Raw genomic sequence first — 23,684 nt, 5'->3', positions numbered from 1 at the left:
AAGTATAAGGCTTTCACAGACAAGTGGTGGGGTGCTAAGGAACCAAAGTTTGAGTGTGTTTCCTTCATTAGACTACGAAAACCTGGAATTTTATGCAAAGGGGACCATAAATTCACAGCTCTGCTTAAAATCATAGAGAAAAAGGGACCTTACACCTATCGACTTTCTGATGGGCAGGTATGAAATGCTTCTTGTCTTGCAGCTGCCTATGCACCATTATGCCAACACCCAGTCTGCATTGGATGACTTCACCGTAGAACCAACACAACAAGACATTGCATTGGAACCGGGACTGGAGAGATGGCTTGTCAGATCCAGATGACCACCTTTCTGGACTAAAGACTATGTTATGTAATATCTACAATGTTTCCAGTGTAATATTTCTGCCAGTAGTATAGTGTCTTGTTTCCTATTTGTTCCTGTGGTTAAAACGACGTCTATTCTAATTGGGGGAGTTTCTTAAGAGCGGAGGGAATGAGGTGTTCAGATGTGCTTCTAATTATTCGAACTGAGGGCACTGGCTGTTGGGAGTCTGAAAGGACAGGAAACAGGAAAGAGGGAGGAGGAGCTGAGGAGGCTGGGTGAGAGTTACAGAGTGTGCAGCCACAGCTTGTTAAAGGGGTTTCCACTGTAAATAAAGTCCTGTTGAAGGTTGTTAGTACCTTGGCTGCTTGATACAAAAGTATGTTAGGCTATCATTTTCAAGCCTAGGGCAGTACACTTTTCTTAGGTTCATATAATTATTATCTTACCTTCAGTGATTAAGTTCTGGAAAAGATGACAACTAATCAAGCGATAGATAGTTCCTGCAAAAGATGGCATGTGATTTAGAAAACTAATGATGGGTGGTTTGTGCACTGTGGTTTGTGCACTGTGGAGAGCTGGGTCTTATATTGTAATTCATGAGTTTACAGGCCTCATACGAATCCCCATCTGTATGCTGCCTAATTGGCAATATTTACTCAAGAGATCCATGACAAGAATAGCAAGAGATGAGGTGAATTGACAGTACTGTCAGAGAAGCTTGCCCTGTACCTGTTTGCATTATGCCTGGCTCAGTCCATTGTTATTAGTCTTTCATCTTAATGAGCAACATCTACGCAAGTTCATTTGAAGAAACTAATTAAATGAACTGATATTACTATGCACTTTGTGACCATGTGAATTCATCAAATGTGATTTGGGGTTTTCTAGGCGTTAATATTAAGAAGGTAAGAATGAAGTGTGAGATTTCTATCTTGATCAGAGATTGGGATAGTATCTTTAAATCTTGGACAAAATATTGGAGAAAATAGGATTTTTCCTTGACAAAATGTTTTCAGGAATACTGGACTACATAAAGAATGAATTTTTGTCAAAGTATTAAATACTGTACATTATATCCCTTAATAAATAGGTTCAGCATACTCACATCTTGTACATTGAATGTATTTTATTTATGTAGTATTGAACGATCATTTGAAGTTGCTGTTTGTTGTTCAGTAAGAAAATACTCTTGATATAATTTCCTTTAAGCAGAGGGTTTTTTCCTTGTTTAATATTTGTCTTTATTGTAGGTTGATATACCGGCTCCTTGCTGATTGTTCTTCTATCTCATAAAGACTGATTCTCCTGTAATTCATTATTTTTCTTACTTTCCATGTGTTCCTTAATTTATCCTTTGTAATGAGGGAGCAGCACTAGAAGTCCCTAAATGAAAAGATACTTTATCTAATTTAAAAACTGCTAGTGGATTACAAATTTCTAAGATATCTTAGATCTATCATACTCTTTAGTCCTGATTTGGGACATGACCGTAGCTGACTGCATTAGAACTAGACAACTCTAATGTGGATTTCGTCATGTTGGTTAAAGTTTGTTCTTTGATAGAGTCTGAGTTTTTAATTTAAGTTGTGTTTGACAAATGCGGATCTGACCCATTATGAAAAATCAAAAGTTTGAGATTAATGAACAGGCCTGAACTATCTTGAAAATATGTATTAGTCTGATTTGTGCAAAATGTGTGGCTTCAGTAAAAAGCTACACTATCTAGAGTAACTAAATCCGCTCACTTCTCTTTGACCCACACTAAGCAGGGAACTTTCCCAGGAAAGTGTCATCAACTTCTACAAAGTCTAAGCTTTCATTTAAAAAGAAAATTAAAACTCTAGCCTTTGTGGTTGATAACTTTCCAAATGCAATCCAAGTATGAACCAAAGTGGTGCTGTCTTCCTGAGTCTCAGACAGCTTCATTGTCTCTGCTGCTGCTCAGAGTTCCTCCAGGCAGCAGAGTGAAAACTGAGCAGAATCTAGTCAGGTTTCATTGCTGCTGTTGGGAACCTGTAAAATTTTGCTAGTTGCATTCTGTTGCTTCTTGCACACTCCAAACCACATTGGCAGAGTCCCATATAAGAGCTATTCACTGGAAAAGAGGATTCAAAAACAGTGGCTAATGAAGGAACAAAGAAAGACCCCTTCCAGCAACCAGAAAGATTGAGGGATTTGGGGCTGAGAGCCTTGTCCTGTAGCAGTAGCAAATATTGCTTCTAACTTTTCCTAGGTTCTTGAAGATGTTACACTTTCTACTCTGACTTGTGTGGAAAATGAAACGTTTGCTTTTGTGTCTCGCAAGGATAGCACCTGGCTTCTTCATCACCTCATATCAAACTACTGATGGACAATACATTCAAATTGAGGTTCAGCTTCAGGAATTCTCATCCATGACCTTCTCCATGGTCCCAGGCTCTTTTTCCTGGGCATTACTTGTGTTGCTGTCATCAGCTGGGTGTATTTCTTTCTCCCCTCGGACTGACAACTTGATCTGATTGCTTTGCTTAACCCCTCCTATTTACACCACATTGCCTTTGACTGGGTGGCTCAATTCCATTGCTTTGCTCAGCTTCTCCTCCTTATGTTGGGATGTCAGCCCCCTCTCCTGCACTTTCCCCTGTGATAGCTCACTTCTCTTTGCTGCACTCCCATTCTGCCCACCCCTCACTTCTGCCAGGCAGCTTGATGTTTCTGTGCTTGATATCACTAAACTTGCCCCCGTTGTCTGTGTCGGGTAGGTTGGAACCCTGATGTTTTATTTGCCCAGAAAATTTTCTTAAGCTTCTGAGCTATATGGTTTTCCCATCCAGCATGCAAGTTACTTGATACTGAAAGAGATTGAAGCCCAAACTGTACTGTGCTTTCTGCATAAGATGTAAACCAACCGATGGGCTTTCTGCATGAAAGGTAAAACAACAAACAGTACGTCTGTCATTTTGCCATTGATTAAAGACGATGTGTTGTTTTCCTAGATCATTTCTAAATTGGCTTTTTAAACAGCACTGAATTTTATTCCTTATAGAGAATATAAGTAAATCAGGGTTCCTTAGTAAAAAAGATAAATTTATGTATTTAAACAGTTTTTAAAAAATTGAGACTGCCCTCCAAAGTTAGCTTTATTCATAGCATTTTTGTTTTAATTTCTGAGATGAACATTTTGCGCTTTTAAGAAACTTGAGATTAACTTCTGTAATTGTTTTCTAGAACAGCTAAGATGTACACTAAGATTTTCAGTATAAGATTCCATTTTTCTTACTCTGTGTTATTCAGGTTAGACAGTCTCCAAGTTAGTTGCTGTCTCTTAAGTTGTGCTTTCATAGATTCCAGGGCCAGAAAGGACCATTGAGATAATCTAGTCTGACCTCCAATATAACACAGGCCATAGAACTTCCCTACAAAATTCCTAGAGCAGATCTTTTAGAAAAACATCCACCCTTGATTTAAAAATGGCCAGTGATGGAGAATCCATCACCACCATTGGTAAATTGTTCCAATAGTTAGTTATCCTCACTGGTAAAAATTTGTGCCTCATGTCCAGTCTGAATTTGTCTAGCTTTAACTTCCAGCCAAATATCTTTCTCTGCTAGATTGAAGAGCCCATTATTCAATTGTTCACGTGGAGATACTTATACCTTAAGTGTCATCCCTTAACCTTTTCTTTGTTAAGATATATAGCTATAGTTCTTTGAATCTCTCACTATAAGGCATGTTTTCTAATCCTTTAATCATTCTCGTGGCTCTTCTCTGAACCCTCTTCTGTTTATCAACAACCTTCTTGAATTGTGTGCACCAGAACTGGACATAGTATTCCAACAACAGTTGCACCAGTGATAAATATAGATGTAAAATAACCTCTATTAGCACTTTTGGCCTCAGCATCACACTGGAAGCTCATGTTCAGCTGATTATCCACCCAAATCTTTTTCAGAGTCACTGCTTCCCAGGATAGAGTCCTCCACCTTGTAAGTATGGCCTACAATCTTTGTTCCCAGATATATACATTTACATTTAGCATTATTAAAACACACATTATTTGTTTATGTTGCATTTACCAAGCAATTCAAATCTCTCTGAATCAGTGACCCATCTTCTTCATTATTTACCATTCCTCCAATTTGTGTCATCTGCAAACTTTCAGTGATTTTATATTTTCTTCCAGATCATTGATGAAAAATGTTGAGTACCGTAGGGCCAAGAATCAATCCTTGTGGGACCTCACTGAAATCGCACCCACTTGATGACGATTCCCCATTTACTGTTTCATTTTCAAACCTGTCGGTCAATTTTTAATCCATTTAATGTGTCCTATGTTAATTTGATATCATTCTACTTTTTTTAATCAAAACGTTCTGCAATACCAAGTCAAACATCTTAAAGAAGTCTGTGTCAACATTATAGCCTTTATCAACCAAACTTGTAATCTTATCAAAAAACAGTTATCAAGCGAGTTTGACAGTATCTATTTTCCATAAATTCATGTTAGTTTGCATTAATTAGATTATCCTCCTTTGATTCTTTATTAATCGAGTCCCATATCACCACACCACTATCTTGCCTGGGATCAGTGTCAGATGGACAGGCATGTAATTACCCTGGTCAGCCTGTTTACTTGTTTTAAAAATTGGCACAACATTATCTTTCTGGAACTTTCCCAGTGCTTCAAGACTTACTGAAAATCAACATTAATGGTCCAGTGAGCTCCCCAGACAGCTCTTTTAAAACTCTTGGGTGTATGTTATCTGAACTTGATGAGTTAATAATGTCTAACTTTTAGTAGCTTCTGTTTAACATCCTCCAGAGATACTAGCGGAATGGAAATAGTATTATCACCATATGATGAGACTATATCATCTGTTTTTCCCCCAAATATAAGCAGAAATATTTATTGAATACTTCTGCCTTTTCTGCATTATTATTGATAATTCTGCCATTTCTGTTTACGAATGGACCCATACCATTGTCAGGATTCTTTTTGTTCCTAATGTATTTTAAAAACTCCTTATTGTCCTTAACTCTGCTGGTTATAGATTTCCCCTTGTTTCCCTTTGCTTCCCTTATCTGTTTTCTACAATTCCTAATTTCTGATTTACATTCGTTATTATCAGCTTCCACTTTCTTTAATTTGTTATATATCATTTTTTATTTTTTATAGCTGCTTTCACTTCCTCTCTAAACCAGATTGGTTTTTTAACCAACACGGTCTTCTTCCTCAGTTGTGGGATTGTAGCTTTTAGGGCATCTGATAGGTATTCTTTAAATTATTCCCAATTATCTTTCACATTTTTCTGATTACATTTTCCTCCCAGATGATCTGGCTGGAAATTGTTTTCAGCTATGTGAAATTGGCCCTATTCAAGCAACAAGTATATATGTATTGTGACAGATCCAGACCAGTGGGTACAGGAATCTGGTAGAAGGCAAATATACTGGCCACTGGATGAACAGTTTTTTCTGTTCCCTGAGTGACCAGAGCAGGGGCTGCCCTAGAGCAGTCAGGAACCTGCTAGAACCAGTTAAGACAGGCAAGCTAATCAAGACACCTGGAGCCAATTAATAACTTTGTAGAATCAATTATGGCAGGCAGGCTAATCAGGACACCTGGTTTAAAAAGGACCTCCCATCAGTTAGTAAGGGAGGCATGCAAGGAGCAGGGAGTGAGAATGCGTGCTGCTGGAGGAGTGAAGAGTTCAAGCATGATCAGGCTTCAGGAGGAACATCCTGCACTGAGGATGAAGAAGGTGCTGGGGGATGGCCATGGGGAAGTAGCCCAGGGAGTTGTAGCTGTCACGCAGCTGATACAGGAACATTGTAGACAGCTGCTATCCACAGGGCCTTGGGCTGAAACCTGGTGTAGAGGGTGGACCTGGGTTCCCTCCATCCCCACAGCTCCTGATCTGACACAGGAGGAGTTGACCTGTTCTGTGAGAAACATCAGAAGGGAAGGTCTAAATTGGAAAGGGATCTGGCCTGTTCCCGATCCACTAGGTGGGACACAGAGACTGTGGGGATTGTACTCAGTTTCCCCCATGCTGGCCAGTGATGAGGTTAGCTGAGTGGACAGCAGGTTTGAGCCACTAGCAAAAGTGGCCAAACTGAGGGCTGCCATGAATCTCTGAGACAAGCAAATCCACCAGTAAGCGCAAGACCCACCAAGGCAGAGGTGGAACTTTGTCACAATATATATTACTGGTCTGGACTTTATGCTGTTATATATCGTAAGTGTGATAAAGGCAAAATCACCTGTACCTAAATTACCATTAATTTTTTGGTTCTGTGATCAGTTCATCTTTATTTGTGAAAACAAGGTCTAATACAGAATTCCCCCATGTGGGATACAACACTTTTTGAGTTAGGAGATTGTCATCTGTAATGTTTAAAAATTCCAAGAATATTTTAGTACTAGCAGCATCAGACTTCTAACATATGTCACTCAGATTGAAGTTCCCCATGATCATGTAGCTTTTTTTTCGCTACATGTTGTAGAGAGGTGCATAAAAAGGTGATCATCCTGTTCCCGAGTGTGATGTGGTGATCTGTAGTAGACACATATACCCCATCTTGTGCTATATCTATTAGGTCATTGATTCATAAGCATTCAAGATAATTTTTTCCAAATTATCAGTAACTTGGAAACAGGTAATGCCATTTATTACATAGACTGCCGCTCCCCCTTTTGCCCGCTCAATCATTCCTAAATAGATTATAACCATTGATTTTAATGTTCCAGTCATGCTAATCATTCTATCAGGTTTCAGTAATAGCAACTTTGAGGTATATCTAGATGTAAAGGGACTGAAATTTTGTTGTCACAAAAAAATTGTGATTTTTTAAATCTGTTTAAATTTTCCTGTCTACTTTTAAAATCCAACTTTCTTAATCAAAATGGAATTATTAGTGAAAGTAAAATAATATGGTTTTAAATAACGTCATATATAGTACATGGATCCTTAGTTGTCTTTAGTAACTGGTTAGTTTTCTTTTAAACCCCAGCATTTTATCTTGGATTCTTTATAACTTTAATTAGCGTCTAGATAATTACTGTATTTCAAAATATTAAAACAGATAAATAAGGTGGACATTTCTATTTTTTTAAATTGATTTCTAGGACTTAGTGGGGGGAAGAAGGTAATTCAACATTTCTTTTGTAAAGTAAAAATATTGTTAAGTATCAGAGGGGTAGCCGTGTTAGTCTGGATCTGTAAAAAGCAACAAAGAGTCGCTTGGCACCTTATAGACTAACAGATGTATTGGAGCATAAGCTTTTGTGGGTGAATACCCACTTCGTCAGATGCATGTGGTGGAAATTTCCAGAGGCAGAACCCCACCACATGCATCTGACGAAGTGAGTATTCACCCACGAAAGCTTATGCTCCAATATTCTGTTGGTCTATAAGGTGCCACAGGATTCTTTGTTGCTTTTTATAGAAATATTGTGTGATAACTGTGCTTGAAAATGTATAGAACATACATGAAGAAATGGTCCTAACTTGAAAGAATTTACAGTCCAACAGCTGTTATGAGATTTGATTTGGGCAACTCCTATTTTAATAATAGTGATCACCACATGAAGAGCTATAAAGCCATAACTTCCCAAATCAGAAGTGAGTGAAGCGAAATCTCTGCTTGCAAAGACAGAATTAATTCTTCTAGGCTCTACTAGGTTACGATGAGGCTGGTAAGTCAGTTTATAAAATGCATTTACATGTGGATGAATGGCATTTTAAAAGGATGTGAAAATCTTTTCCACCTTTGAAAACAATAGAAAATTTAAAAAATGGCTACTAATCTGATCCTTACAACCAAATGTCCCACTCATTGTAAATCAAAAGCAAATGCATCGGCCCCACAGAGCTTTTGGATAGCAATGTTTATTCACAGAGTTGAAAGATCACAGCACTTCTCTGAACTGTGATAGGGTGTATTTATAAACACATAAAGAATTATACTAAACTGTAGTCGTGACAGCTGAGCTAATAGCTGAGGACATTGAAAGACAATTTAAAATGTCTGCCCTAGAGAAGGAACGTGAGTGAGGTAGTATCTTTTATTGGACCAGTTTCTCTTAGTGAGAGAGCCAAGCTTTCAAGCTTGTTTCTCTCACCAAGAGAAGTTTGTCCAATAAAACATATTACCTCACTCACCTTGTCTCTCAAATATCCTTGGACTGAGATGGCAACAACACTGCATGCCCTAGAGAAAGAACGAAAGATTTTAATTTTTTCACTAACAGAGATAAAATGCTATTTTGTGATGATACTCATCCAACTCTCTAAAAACGTCTGGCTGGAGAATTGCTATCTAAATTAATGATGGTTCTGTATTCTTAATTCTTGATTGTTTTCTTTGAAGCTTGTTATCTTTTGCTTCTTTAAGTTATTGAAACAGTTTGTTATGCTTTTTTTAGATATACCATAATAACATTCTAAGAGAAAATCCTACATCTTTTCATATCAGGTGTGATAATTGCTTTTGCTGTTGGTTTTGATAGCAGCTATATGTGTATCTCAAAGTTAAGTATTATGATCTGAGTATCAAGATGGAGGATCTTCACAGACCTTTTAAATAATTTCCTCTGTTTGGAGTTTTTGTTCACAAATGTATAATACTTTTAAAAAATTGTTCAAACTGTATCCAAAAAACCTTAAAGAGATTGCTGATGTAGATAATCACATGAATTGTTGTGCAGAGTTCAGTTCGTAAGCCTAGTGCTCGCTCAAGTCATTTCATACTTTGAATTTCTGCTTGAGGCTTAACACTGTAATGCTAAAACATCATTCTGAAAAATGTCTGTGATAGACAATGCAGTTCTAAACAAAGGGTGATAGAAAATCAAAATAACATGCTTCAGCAGACTCAAAAATAAGCATGTAATATACTGTACATAAGTGGAAGAGCAAAATAAGTTCCTGTTTTGCTTATATCTTGTACCTCTTTGTACCTTCCCTTTGGAGCAACTCAGTTGTATCCCTTGCAATTTAGTTAGTTACTAAAAGCTAAATTTTCAGCATGCTGCAGAATTTTTCCCAAAGTGATTTAAACAGTGGATTTTTATTACTTAACGTAATTAAAAATATCTTGTCCATAAGCTTTGTAGTTATACTAAGTGAGCGAGAATCTAGATAAGTGCTATATGATGTTAAATGCAATGATGGAGGCAGACAACTGGAGTTAATATGGGAGCAAGTCTACTTTATTTTAATGCCTCACAGTAGCCTACAGACATGGGTTTGCAGTATATGTTACTTACATACACAACCACTTCTAGGTTCCCTTGATCCCTCTTAGTGAAAGTTACAAATCTCCCAACTGTGTGGCGCTCATGTCAGGATGATAAGCCCAGTATAAATGATATTTAGTTACCGTAGGGTAGATTGAACGGTACATAAAGCTTCTGTTTTTTAATGTGTGTTAGTAGTGAGCTGCATACAACTACACTACATTACACTACACTTATGATTTCTTGATATTTAGTGATAAATCTTGACTTTAGGAGCTTGAGTTTGAAAAAAAACACCAGAGTCTAAGGGTCCCCGCTTTCATTATTTAAAAAATAGTAAGTTTCCAAGCCTTCAGAGTTGCAGAGGAAGGCTTGAAAATGTGACCCAAGTGTACTCCTAAGTCTCAAAAATCAAAAGGCAAATAAAAAGAACCCAACATTTATTATTTTTAAAAATCCCATAATTTTGGCGGGGCAGACGTGATATTTGTGAATGCTTGGGTTTGGCAATACTGCTGTATGTGTAGTGTACAGCATAGGTGCACACAGCTGTAATATTACACATAAGGTGTTGTAGAAAGCAACTCCAGTTCTTCCCCTGGTGGTCAGCACTTTGGAGAAAGCTACAGAAAAACAATCTAGAGCCAGAAAAGCATGATTATCAGTTTAGCTTCCATACATGCTGTTTTCAGCATTGGACATTCTAAAGTATTAGTCCAGGGGTAGGCAATCTATGGCACATGTGCCGAAGGCGGCACACAAGCTGATTTTCAGTGGCACACTCACTACCCGGGTCCTAGTCACTGGTCTGGGGGGCTCTGCATTTTATTTTAATTTTAAATGAAGCTTCTTAAACATTTTGAAAACCTTATTTACTTTACATACAACAATAGTTTAATATATATTATAGACTTATGGAAAGAGATCTTCTAAAAACATTAAAATGTATTACTGGCACACGAAACCTTAAATTAGAGTGAATAAATGAAGACTCGGCACACTACTCCTAAAAGGTTACCGATCCCTATATTAGTCTGATGAATAGGAAAGGTGGTGCCTCTGAATACAGAAATTAAGCATGGAACATTAAAATGGGAGCTCTGCCCTGAGAAATGACATTGTAAAAATGCCATAAATTGGGTCCGCTGTTAATTGTGCCTCAGTGTTTTGTGTGTCAATAAAAATACGTTTAATTTAACTGCCAGTCCTGCAAACTCAGCTTAGGCTTTGACAGTCAAGCCAGGGTTCTTTCCCTCTCACATAATAAAAGTTCAGTGAGGTAAATTAGGTCCTTGATTACACCTGTGCAACCCCATGTCTTCAAATTATGCCCTCAGTGACACCAGTGTTTCAAACCCATCAAAGTCAATGGCTATGTCTATATTTCCCCCCTAAGATTTCCCACCAGTACTGGAGCTGGTGCAGCGCCACGGATGATCATGTGGGAATGCCAGTGTAGACAGAGCTCCAAGTGTCCAATGGTGTCTCACGCAGCACACTGTCTGACTCTGCTAAGAGCAGGACTACATGATACAGTGCTTAAAATGCTAGCAGTTGTTGGCACCTTGCCTACACCAATGTTCCCAGAATTGCTACACTGGTGGTAGCAAATATGGAAAATCTGAAAAGAAAAAATCCTTGTGCAGCCAAGACCAATGTGACTACTTCTGTGAGTAAGGTGAGCAGGATTTGGCCCTAGGTTTGGACATTAGACAAAAAGATAAACAGGCCTACCTTTGACCTCTTAGACTCTGGCTCAAATCCAGCCTTTAATATTGATAGAAATGAGTATAGAGTCCTCAGTGGACCACACTCTATAAAATAAAAACAGACTCTGCTCAACAGAAATAAAGGAATCAACTATAATGGCGAGATGGAGCGAAAGGAAGAGTGTCTGTTACTTGAGGCCACTAACAACATAAAATAATCTGAGGCATGCACTGGTTAAATCTTAGAAAGTGCTATAGGCAACCCACTGTTGCAATTGCCATAGAAAATTATTGTTGTTAGCCATTCTGTTGATAGTTCATATTGTAAGAATTGCTAGCAGATGGGAAAATAGATGACTCAGAATACAGTATTAGCAAGCCATATTTTTTCAATCAAAGGCCTTTAATAAGGCATGTAGCATCTGTAAGATTCATTTAAACAGTTGCTAGGAAGAATGTGTTTTTTCAAGTAAACACAGCAAACTTTATACAGATTATTTTTTCTTTGAATATCTATTTTATTAACAATTTAAACCCTGAAAAAGCATTTTCTTGTTTTCATCTCACCAGTGTAACAGCAGTGTCCCATCATTTAATTTGATGGACTGAAAGGTTGCTCCGATAACTCATGCAATATGAAAGCTATTAATAAAATCTAATTTTAGTATATTGAAAACATCACAGAGCTTTTATTTACCTGTTAGTTGTCAAGGGCAGCTTAAGACTGTAGTGAGCTACATCCACCAAAACTGTGGCTTTCATTCCCTGAAAAGTTTGCATGCCCTCGATATATGCTGGCCAAGTGGAATCAAGTGACCCCCCACTCTGCCCCTAGTTCCTGTCTCCCAGGCCCCCTCACTATGAATCATGGCATGATGTGACCTGCTGAGACCTCCTCACATCTGGGTCTTGTGCCGGAAACTGCTGACAAGCCAGCAGCCAAGATCCGCACACTGAAATACCTGCTGCTTACTGACTCTGAAAATGGGACCTAGGTGCCATTTTACTGCTCTCCTCTTAGCTTTTATTTCAAGAGAGTTCTAATACCTGTGGGAAGAAGGCATACCTATTTGCACACTTCCCATTTTGGCCTGAACTACCCCCTGGGGCTTTTGTCCAGGACAGCAAACACCTGGGACTGCATTCCAGAACATGCAATAGTTTAGGGTCAGCCTGGCAGCTTACCTTCACCCAGCCAAAGAGGGAAGAATTACTCTCTGAAAAGAGCTCGCATTCTGCTTCACTGAAAAAAACACTGATGCAGTTGAAGCTGGTTCTGGTGGGACCCAAGACATTATATTAAAACAGTGATAAACAATGTTTGTTTCACTTTCCTTGAGAGTTTGATCCAATCACACAAATGGAAGCCCTGGAAGTTCTGAGGGATGTCTGGGGTCACTATGTGAAGAAAGAGATCCCTCTTCCTTATGGCTGGTGAAGAATGGCTGGGCCCATTAATGACCAAGAAAATCAATGTTTTCTACAGAGAAGACAATCTTCTGACCTTGCTGAAGTGTGCTGTAGTCCAGCAAGATCACATGACACCAACGCTTGATGCCCATGATTTTGCCAGCTACTATCCAGTGTCCCTTAGAAATTCCTTGGCTTGGCAAACGATTATTCCTTGTCTCTTGGCATATGTCATGTTTAGAGAGTAGGATTTCAGACTCTGGTGTGGCACCTAAAAAAGGTTGAATTTCCATGTTAGCATCATCCTGCAAGGAAGGATGGTCTAGCCTGGGATTCGAGATACTCTGTTCTGCTACAGGTTTCCTGCATGACCTTGCATGAGGATCCCCTGTATTGTTGTGGTATGTGAAGATCTTTAATCTGAAGCTTTAGCTAAATAACTGTGGAAGAATACCCAAGTCGTGTTTGTTCAGGGCTTTGGAAAAGCTCTTTTGTATTTTAATTGGTATCTTTTCAAATCTGCTCAGCGCCTTCCTACCTCCTGTGTTTAATTTCAGAATCCAATGCCATTATTAATAAAATAGACTGTTTGTTTGTTCTATCATTTTATGCCACACATTGTACCAATTTTCATCAAAATGTTGGCTCCTGTTGTAATTTGATCATGCCCAAACCTTTCTGACACATGAATGTTAGAATAATATTTTAAGGTCTTTTTTTTTTCAAGCTCTTCAATTGTTCCAAATATCAAAAAAACAAAACCAGAGCCTTTTCTCCCATGAGACCATCTGCTAGTCCAGTAGTTGATCCACTGCATTGTCTTGACAGTAAGTACAGAGGGAGTCACAGAATGGTTAGCATTTGGGGTTTTCAGTAGAACGTACTCTGCCTGGATCCCTCTCAAATGTTCTGCCTCTATGTGGGCAGTAAACGGCTACACAGGCTTTCTTGGAGCCTGTCACAAACAAGTTGGGAGACCAAGGCAGATGCAAGCAAATTTGCAGCCCTCTGCAAAGTAATTTAATTAGCCACCTGTCTGCAAAGCCCAAGATTCAGTGTGCCACCATTCCCCCCCGTCCTCTACTCCAAACTCCTGTGACAGATTGACTGGGGGGAATATATGGAATGCGGCCACACCTGTCTCTCACAGAGATGAAGCAGTTTAAAGATACTGTCAAATTAGTGGTGCCAAGGTTAAAACAACCTTTTTCATGTCTAGAAACTAACCTACTATCCTCCTGTCCCAGTCCATCCCATTAACATGAGAGCCTGGCATAAATTGGACATCAGAAAGCAATAAGAATTTAAAAGCAAACCAAATGTTTTGTACAAATACCCTTTGTGTGGCTCATCCAATCCACTATCAGGGGAAGAAGATTCTCTAGAGTTCCATTGCAAACTGTGAATAACACTGCTTATTGGAAGCCTATAAAATAAAAGACCTTCCTTCTGCACAATAAAACTTAATGTACATTCAGTGCAAGCTAGAGCTGAATTGTGGGTGGAAAAGCCATATGCCTTAGTGGAAAAAATAGAGAGAAATGTCCTGGTCCATAATGCACACTTTCACTAAATGCTGTAGGCTGGGGCTAGATACTCCACTCAGCTCAGGATGAAGCAGGGTGTATAGGGAACTGTTTATGGCTGTGTGACTCTTTGCTGGCCAGCCCCACCCTGTCTTAAAGCAGTCTAAGGGACCTTATACTATGAGAAGATAGGTGTAGCATAGCTCCCCTCCACCAGGCTCCGATTCTGACATTTCCTCCACCAGCAGGCCGCCTATGCCAGGGAGAGGAGGAGGCTGGTGTAGGAACTGGTGTCAGTTGCATTACATCAATTGCTTTCCACAAGGAGAATTCTTTATAGCCAAAATCTGGCTACTTTGCACCAGAAGGAACAGAGCAAAATGGCCTGAACAGAACCCTCTGGCCCTGGCCTTCTAATTATTTTTTATTATTTATTTATTTGTTGGCAGTAATGTGTCTTGAAAGTGCTTCATGCTGTAGAATAGATTAATATAATCTCACCATGGATACCTCTTTCCTTCATTCCTTCCCCATTGCTTTTCTGCATTGTTAGTGACTTTCCCTGTGGCTACTGGATTAGCAAATATGCCATATAGGGGGGAAAAGAAAAAGTGTCCTACATGCTAATTTTTCTTCTTAAAGACTACATGCCTACAAGTCCATATCTTCCCTATTATAAGTGTGTGTGTACACAATGCAGTCCTAATGTTGCAAGTTGTACTAATTTGAACTGTTGTTTACCACAGTCAAATGATAAACTAGTTAGAATTCTGGAGAGTTACAGCAGGGCGGTGATGCTTTACCAGAATCCCCATTCACTGAGGTTAGCAGCAGGAGGATTCAGTCCATCAGTTGCTGGATTGTGGACAAACAATCCTGGAAAAGAAAAAATAGTTTTATTTTACTGGGATTGGTGGGAAATAGGGTTGCCAACTTTCTAATTGCACTAAACCGAACACCCTTGCAAGAGGGGTCTCAGGGGTGGGGCAAGAGGTTGGGGTGCAGGAGGCAAGGTGGGCTGGAGGGGGGCTCAGGGATGGGCAAGGGGTTGGGGTGAGGAGGGCGTTCAAGCTGTGGGTTCCAGCCATGCGGCGCTTACCTCAGGTGGTTCCCAGTCAGCGGTGCAGCAGGGCTAAGGCAGGCTCCCTGCCTGCCCCAGCTCTACGCAGCTCCCGCAAGCATCTGCCATGTCCGACTCCTAGGCACAGTGGCATCCAGGTGGCTCTGTGCAGTGCACGCTACCCACACCCACAGGCACTGCCCCTGTAATTCCCATGGTTCCCAGCCAATGGGAGCTGTGGAGACGGCGCTGGGGGCGGGGGCAGTACACGGAGCCTCCCTGGCCACCCCAGCACCTAAGAGTCGGACATGGCAGCCACTTCCAGGACCCGCGCAGAGTCAAGGTAGGCAGGGAGTCTGCTTTAGCCCTGCTGCACCATCAACCGGACTTTTAACAGCCTGGTCAGTGGTGGTGACCGGAGCCAGCAAAGTCCCTTTTCGATTGGGCGTTCCGGCGAAAACCGGATGCCTGGCAACCCTAGTGGGAAATGAACATTCTATTGTCCTCAGATTTAAGAAGCTAAACAAGCCTGTCTTGATTACTGAGCTCTTAGAGTTGATCAGCATTTTAAAAGCTATCAAAATGTAATTTAAAGGCTTTTTGGTTTCCTATGGCCTTCATGGCTCAATGCATAAGAACTCCTTTCTGTTCCTGCTGAAGTTGGTAGCCCTAGGAGATCCTCAACAGCAAACTACATGGTAAATTATTTATGGTGATTTAAATTATGAGCTGTTTACAGTTAGAACTAAACTAAGAGCATCCACCTCCATTGCTTTTAGAGTTGGAATCAAAAGGAAATATTTCCTGTTTAACTACCTTTTAATTAGTATCTTGCAAAATGTAAGCCTTTTCCATCAGAGTTATCCTCTCTTGTAACAATAGTGAAAAATTAGAATGGTTTCAGTTTCTTAGAGTTTTTTCACTGTAAAGTAATTGCTCAAGGAATTTTTTTTATCAGGTAGAGTAATACGCTGCTTAATCACACAAGGCTCTATTCAACAGAAAACAGGATTTCTGCCTAATCCTATATAAATAATGTTGATAGTAATCTTGATAGAAGAACCTTTTTCTGCCTCCCTCGGTTGATCTCTAGACTTTGCTGATCATTCAGTTTGCTTTTTACCCAAACAGAGGGAAATTTCATGAAATGTTTCCCATAATTTTAAAAAAAGGAGAAGCAAAATAAAACTATGTAAACTAAATTACTTCTGAGTAAAATGAGGCTGAAAGACCTCTGTGAGACATCAGTGATGTGTTAAAAATAACATAATGCACAGCATACTTCATTTTGTGGAATGTCACTCATTTTAATCCCACAGTTACTTACATTCCACACAATTTAGGTGTTCCCTTACTTTCATTGTTGAAAATTGCTTGCATCAGATGTAATGAACCAGGTTACTGAGACAACAGGAAGTTAGTTACCCTAAAAGAACAAATCCCACAACATTTTAAGTTTTCTGCATGGCTAATTTTTTATGGACCTCACTTAGCATCTTTGTCCCATGTCGTATCACACGCTTGGGCCTTGGCAGGTAGTTAGGTATGCTATGTAGTACCATTAGTATAGGTGGAAGCCAAGAAGTAACTATCTTTAAGTTAACCAAGGAAGCTTATATAGAGGTCAGAATGATAGTTGTATGCAGTATTGTTGTAGCCATATTGGTCCCAGGATATTAGAGAGACAAGGTGGGTGAGGTAATATCTTTTGTTGTCTCTCTCACCAACAGACGTCCCATCTTGTCTCTAGAATGATACTTAGCAGTTTGGGATATCATGACAAAATGATTGTTTTATAGAGAATTCTGTAAACACTGATACAATAGCTTTTCTATGACCATGCCTGCTTCAACGCACCTAATGTCAGATACAAGCCAATTCTGCTTTCTTTTTTCACATGAAGTGCCTTGCTTTTTTATATTCACTTCTCCCTTCCAGTGTTCAGAGTGGTATCCATTGATACACACAAGTATTCTAATGGATTAGATCCCTTCGGTGACCTGACTGAGATCATTCTGAAATCCCTCATTCTTTGGAAATTTGGATTCTTGAAATTCACTTTTTTCAAATCTGTAATTTCCAGCTTAACTGCCTGTGGCCTTCAAGATGCATTTGTTTCTGTTTCCTTGTTCTGTTTCTGAGATTTAAATAAAAATGCACCCATCACATTTCTCCCTGCCCGGATGTACAAAATCTTTTGTACAGCAGTAGATGACCAGTCTCAAACGATAGATAAAGAGACCCAAATCCTCTTGGTGTGTTTATAGTGACTATCCAGAGAAAGCAGCTGAGTACCCAAGTCAGGGCCAAGGCAGACTGTAAAGATCATATGAAAACCTCATAAAGATCTGTCCTGAAAAAAAGGTACATCCTATAGGCAAGAAATTATACTTGGATCCCATCAAGTAGTTCCTTCACTTTTGCAGATCTCCAGAGCTCTCCATCCTCTCACAAATGGGTTTCAAAAAGAAGCGTTAAGGAGAATTTAAAAAAATAGGAACTTTGTGTGCCCCCTTAGCTCCTGCACTTCTTTGGAGTCAGTTGAATACATGCCTATTAGGGCCATAAACCCTCTACATTGTACCCTAGATCCCTTTACATTGAACACCCATCCCAATCTTGCTCCCTAAAGAATGTCCAACTCACATGATTTTTAACATGCCACTTCCATTTAATAGTTGACAAAAACAATAAAACAAAAGCTGCTTCTCTCTTTCCCCCTAAATTAATGGGTGTCTTGGTGGCCTGGCAATAGTGACCATTTCCCTCTCCAGCCCCTTTCTGAAAGTAGGGCAGAGCAACTTATCCAACTAGAATTTAGGGGAAACTCCTTCCCTCAGTGGAAGCCCAAGTAGTGAGATGTGCAGCTGGGAAAAGAATCCTAGCCAACAGGCTGCAGAGCACATATGGGGTGCTCCGTGGCCAGTGCTGCAGCCTTGGATTTTCATAGTTGAAGGTCTGTTGGCCCCAAATGACTCCTTTGGTTAGAGCTTTGTTCGAGGCACACTGGGATGTGCAGTCTGGCTTGGGACTACAGGTATCCTCCACCTGGCTCTTTCTGAAGAATTGGCAGAACTGTAGCTGTTCTGCTATAATACGACCCTTTGTCCCTGTGAAGGTGTGGGATGGGGGGCAGGATTTACCCTAATCAGTACCTCTTCCTTAATGTCTCATTTTCACAGGAACTTTAATGCTAGAATTGTCTTACATGACATACTGCTTGTTTTGCTCTGTTTTTTGATTATGGTTTTTGATTAGTCCCTGCTCCAGTTCTCTCTCTGTCTAATTAAAGTTCTGACACTCCATTTTTTTCGCTACTATGTGTGATATAGTGTATCAGTACTAGTCCTAACATAGGGAGATGGACTGTATATAGCAATAGCAGTGGTGTTAATTTGTATGCTTCAGATGCTGATAGAGTGATCAAAAGTAATATTTTATTCCCCAAGGAAAATAGATTACACTGTATTGATGGAAAATTGCCCAGGATTCATGAACTCAATATTGATTAATAAACAGACTGATTCAGAAAATGTTTTCTTTTTTTTTTTCTGACTTAGACAATTGTTAGGTGGTGTGTTTGTTGAGCATGTCAGAACATTTACTTATATTCGGACAAATTATAGACTGTCCCTTAGGATGAGGCTTTATGTAATTCATTAAATTCCTTCTGCCATCTGAACTGTGGTGATAATCTTTGCAACCAGTGAAGTGCAGATGGCACAAAAAGGACTCTGACAGGAATGTGAAGGGCAGAAAGACATCTTGCTGCCTCAGGCCAATAAAAAGGAACTTCACTATTATTTGTTTTCAGTTATGAAACTATGAACTGTGGATTCTTTCCGGCAAGCAGAGGCATGGGAAGTCAAGCCTGCAATGCCCCACTGGCTGGCGTGAATCCAGCTTTGGTTAGTCACACCAGTCAGCATGCAAATGAGTCGATTTCTTTGTAAATAGCCTCATTATTACTAATTTTTAAAGGACTCCTGAGCAATTAATGACCTGTTCAACATTCTGAGAAAATATTAATGTGCTGCTTAGAAAAAAAAGAGGTTGGTTATAACTAACCCCTTCCTATGAACTCAGGATGTTGTTGGCATGTATTATTTATACACTCTGTTGGCAGTTTGCCCTGTGTAGATATGGCAGTGATCCATTGAGGAATACAAGAGCCTTTTAATTCTTCTCAGTATTAATTCTTACCTTGACTATCTGACGTGGTACTATTTGTGGATGTTGTCTATCTTATTATTAGGGTTCCACAGGAGACTGTAGCTCAGCCAGTCATTTTTGATTGGCTGTGGTAATTATCCTGGATACCATCATATCCATGGAATTACATCCATAAATTAACACGCATGCTTTTTACAATCTGATTCAACACAAGGTATATGTCTATTTGCAGGGTATACAGAAACTGCTTTGAATCAGATGTAAATGGGACTGTATGTACTTTCATGCTACTGCACTAGTTGCTATTTTTGATACTTTTTTCACTTTGCCAAGGTAAATTAAACTAATGATTAGTACTAACAGTTATCAATCTTTTGTTTGTTGTTGGAAGCAATTTTATTAAACAGCTTTGCTTTACTGTTTGTTGTTTACAGTTAAAAAACCTAAGTTTAGAAGAATTGCAAATGAGGTTAACGGCTTTGGACCCTATGATGGAACGAGAAATTGAAGAGCTTCGTCAAAGATACACAGCGAAGAGGCAGCCTATCCTGGATGCAATGGATGCAAAGAAACGAAGGCAACAGAATTTCTGAATTTGTCTTACTCTCAAAGATAGTGCTAGTAGTCAATATAGACACTTGTTAAATTGTAAATCGGAAGGAATTCTATAGTTATGAGAGGTGTTTTTAAAACATTAAACTGTGCTTCATAACCAAGCAAAGTTGGATCAGTGACAGAACATGTATATGGTGTTCAACAAAGATGGTGGAACACAATTAAACTCTTCTGTGCATTTACCACACTTCTATTTTCAAATATTTAATGTAATAGAAGTTTGATCTGTTTAGTGGTAACTATGTCGTACAATGGGAGAGTGTTTAGGATATCTGGAAGATTTTGAAGTGTTTCATGATTGTGCAGCACTACAGGGCCTTATGTTGCAATATATTTTTCTCCCATTTAGTAGCATATTTATTATATACTCGTAGATGATTGTATTTATTTTTATGCCCATTTACTTTTTAAAACTTGGGGGGAAGGGAGGTATTAGGATAGTTTTGAAGAGAAGGGCCAGGTTAGTTTAAATTGAACGTGGGAATGTAATGAAAAAGAAACTCATTGCTATATTAAAGCCTTGATTCAGTGCAGCATTTATGCATGTGTTCAAGTTCCACTGACATTGATAAGTTAAGCATGTGTTTAAGTGCTGCCCTGAATCAGAGCCTATGGCTGTAAATGTCACACAGTTGCTACACTGGAGAACATTCATGTAAGGGTCAGTTGTGTCACCCTTACTTACATTGAGTGGTCTCCTACTATGGAAGGAAACAAGTGCCTACTTAGTTTTAATTTTTCTATAGTGCAGGAGAAGCAACAAGTGCAATCACATCTATGCTATATACTTCTAGTTGCTGTTACAATTCTTACATTCTGACCAGTTTCAAACATCATTCTGCACCATAGTTTTGTAATGAAGCAACAGCTACACTTTTTGGCCAGTGTTTTTTACCTGGTTGGTTTGTAGTAGGTTTTTGTTTGTTGTTGTTTTGTATTGTAGACATGTAGCTAAAAGGGACACTAATTTAAAAGCCAAAGAAAATCAATGGAAAACCTGTGTTAATCTGTAATAAGCGTCCAAAAGAAGCAAAGTTTTGTAGTATTCCTAATCCTGCCTTCATTGAACACTCAAAATTCTCATTGTCTTCTGTAAGAGTTTTGGGTGCATAAGGAATGCAGGACCAGGCTTTTGTTAATATCGGTGTCCATTTTTTGTCTCTGGTTCATGTGTGTAAATATATGGTAGGTGAAATATATCACATTGCAATAAATACATCAGTCATTTGTATGAAAATGTGATCCACTTTCCGAACTATCGACTGTGGTCACTATTAATATTGCCACAATTTTTGCCTTTTGCCTAATTAACTTTATTGTGGTATTCAGATATTTCCCTAGAAGTCAGATATAATGATAATTACTTGCAAAATGCAGCTATTCAGATTTTAATGGTGCCCAGCGTTACGGGCATCCTTCTGTTACATGTTTAGTATACATCTCGTGTCTCTTGGCATTTACTGTAGTCAGATGTGGACCATTTATACTGAACCATGAGCCTTTGGAAACCATGCATTATCTTTAAACAGTCTAACGAAACAAGAAAAAAATAATTTTAAACTGATCAGCATATGTCTGACCCTTCTGGGACCAATTCTTTTTCTGGAGTTGTATATGGCCATTGTTATCATTTTTGTTCTACTTGTGTGTGTGTGTGTGTGTAATGCCAACTTGTAAATCATAAATTCAAATACATTTTAACTGTGGCAGTTAGAACAACTGACTCTCGTAAATTCATAAATTTTTTAAAATGTGAGCTGCCTTTTAAAAAGAAGGAAAGGAAATAACCCTTCAGAGAGATCCAGAAAACCTACAGTAAATCAAGATGCCCCAACATTGTGCTTTTACTGCCTCACATCTAAACAAACAATGAAGTGATGCATGGTAAAATCTAATATAGTTTATGAAAATGACAGCATAGACTTCTGAATATAGACCTGTTATTTCAAATAAATTTCTAATTCTTTGTTTTATCTCTTCTTTAAATTCATTGATGTGTATGTATAAACACAAAGATATAATATATGGAAAGAATGTATGGAGAGCATAGACTCATCAAGAAGGAGAGAGCCTTATTTACTCTTTCTCACTGTGCCTTGTGGGCAATTAACGACATTGTCCAACTATAGCCTCTCTGCATCATTGCTAACTTTCTCTTCCCATATTTTCTCCCATTTGCCCCACCAAAAGTATCATATGTTGGTTTTGTATGTGGTAACATCATCTGCTTACACGCTGTGTTCAGACTTAGTGCCATCTGGAAAATTTTCCAATTTAGTGCACACCGTGTGTAATACTTACCCAGAGGGGGCCCAGGTTAAAGACCACTAGACGGGCTAGAGCTTTTCTAATGACATCTGAAAGGCATGAGGGCATAAAGTGCATCCCTTCTCTATCCGCAATCTACCTGCAAGCCACACTTTCTTTCCAGATGAAGCAACCCAACTGAATTTTACACATATACAGGAGAAAAGCCAAAAGTCATGGTGAAAACTGGAAATTGAATAAGCCACCTGGGATGGTGAAGTTCATGACTTCTGAGATGTTGTAACTTAGATTCAAGAATTTTCTCTGTCCAAACTTAATACCCCTAACTAATATAAAATTCAATAACTCTGATGCCGGATGCAATGAGTGAAAAGCCTCTCAGACTTCAGGGAGAACTAGATCAGAACCTTAGTTATGTACAAGAAGTAAAATCTAGAAATAGGTTTTATATTAGAGAGGGGTACTTTTATGTTTTCCTTTCTCCTATTTATTTACTAAATCATAGCATCGATGTTCATGACCACATTTATCTCCACTGAAGAATGAGCATTTTCTGTAAAGGAAGTCAGGTAGCATGAGAAATAAGACATTGTAACATCAAGCATTTCAGTAAATCCAGGAGAACTACTGACACATCAAGAGTCAGTAAGATTTTAACCTAGCATTTTCTTTTTTTGCTTCCCATTTTGTATGTTTAAGTTTAGTACATAAAAATCTCTGAAAAATAATTACTTACCACTAAACATCTGAATAAAAACTTATTTTTCACTTATGGATGTTGTGTTGTTCACTCCATCTCAAGCTAAATCATGTTAATGCTAGTTATTGACATTCACTAAGTGTGCTTTAAGTTTCAAATTTCAAAACATTGCTTCCTTTAGTGCTAGGGGCCTGACTTTCAGAATTGCTGAGTACACCAAACTCCAGTTGAAGTCAGTGGTACTCAACGCCTCTGAAAATAAGGTTTTGAAACCATATCCAGCTCAAGGTATCCATGTAGGCATGAGAAGCTGGATACTGGAGCAGGAGCTGGATGGTTTATATAGGACATAAATTGTAGATCAACCCAAGTCTTCCCTGCTTGGGAATGAAAGAGGTTGCCTGGGGGTGAAAGTTCACGTAGTTTCTCTCCTGCACTGCAGCTCCATATGCTAGACCTGTCTCGCTGCCTCTTCCCTACAGGGCTGTTGCAGACTACAGTCATTACTAGATTGCTAGGGCTGTAGTAACCACACTACATGTGATCCCCTCCCTCGCCCCCAAGAAGAAGAAAGGGGCAGATCTTGAGCCCAAAACTTTGTTGTATCCCACCCCCCCAGATACAGGAGGCTGGAGAGGTGAAATTGAGAGATGCTACATGTCAAAATTTCAGGGAACTGCACCTTTGCTCCCTGGTC

General features: G+C 39.1%; 1 protein-coding gene across 2 annotated transcripts in view; it reads left to right on the top strand.

The window, feature by feature from the left end:
- Positions 1-23,059, top strand: part of STK3 (serine/threonine kinase 3) — a 284,230-nt gene extending 261,171 nt beyond the window's left edge. For both annotated transcript variants that reach the window (XM_075063134.1, XM_075063135.1), the window contains one exon: positions 19,839-23,059. In XM_075063134.1, coding sequence (XP_074919235.1) covers positions 19,839-19,997 — 159 coding nt within the window. In that variant the 3' untranslated portion in view covers positions 19,998-23,059. The remainder of the gene's footprint in view (positions 1-19,838) is intronic.
- The last annotated feature ends 625 nt before the right edge of the window (positions 23,060-23,684 follow it).

The sequence above is a fragment of the Chelonoidis abingdonii genome, chromosome 2 (assembly GCF_003597395.2).
Source record: "Chelonoidis abingdonii isolate Lonesome George chromosome 2, CheloAbing_2.0, whole genome shotgun sequence".
Lineage (NCBI taxonomy): Eukaryota > Metazoa > Chordata > Testudines > Testudinidae > Chelonoidis > Chelonoidis abingdonii.
This window is presented reverse-complemented; position numbering and strand designations above follow the sequence as displayed.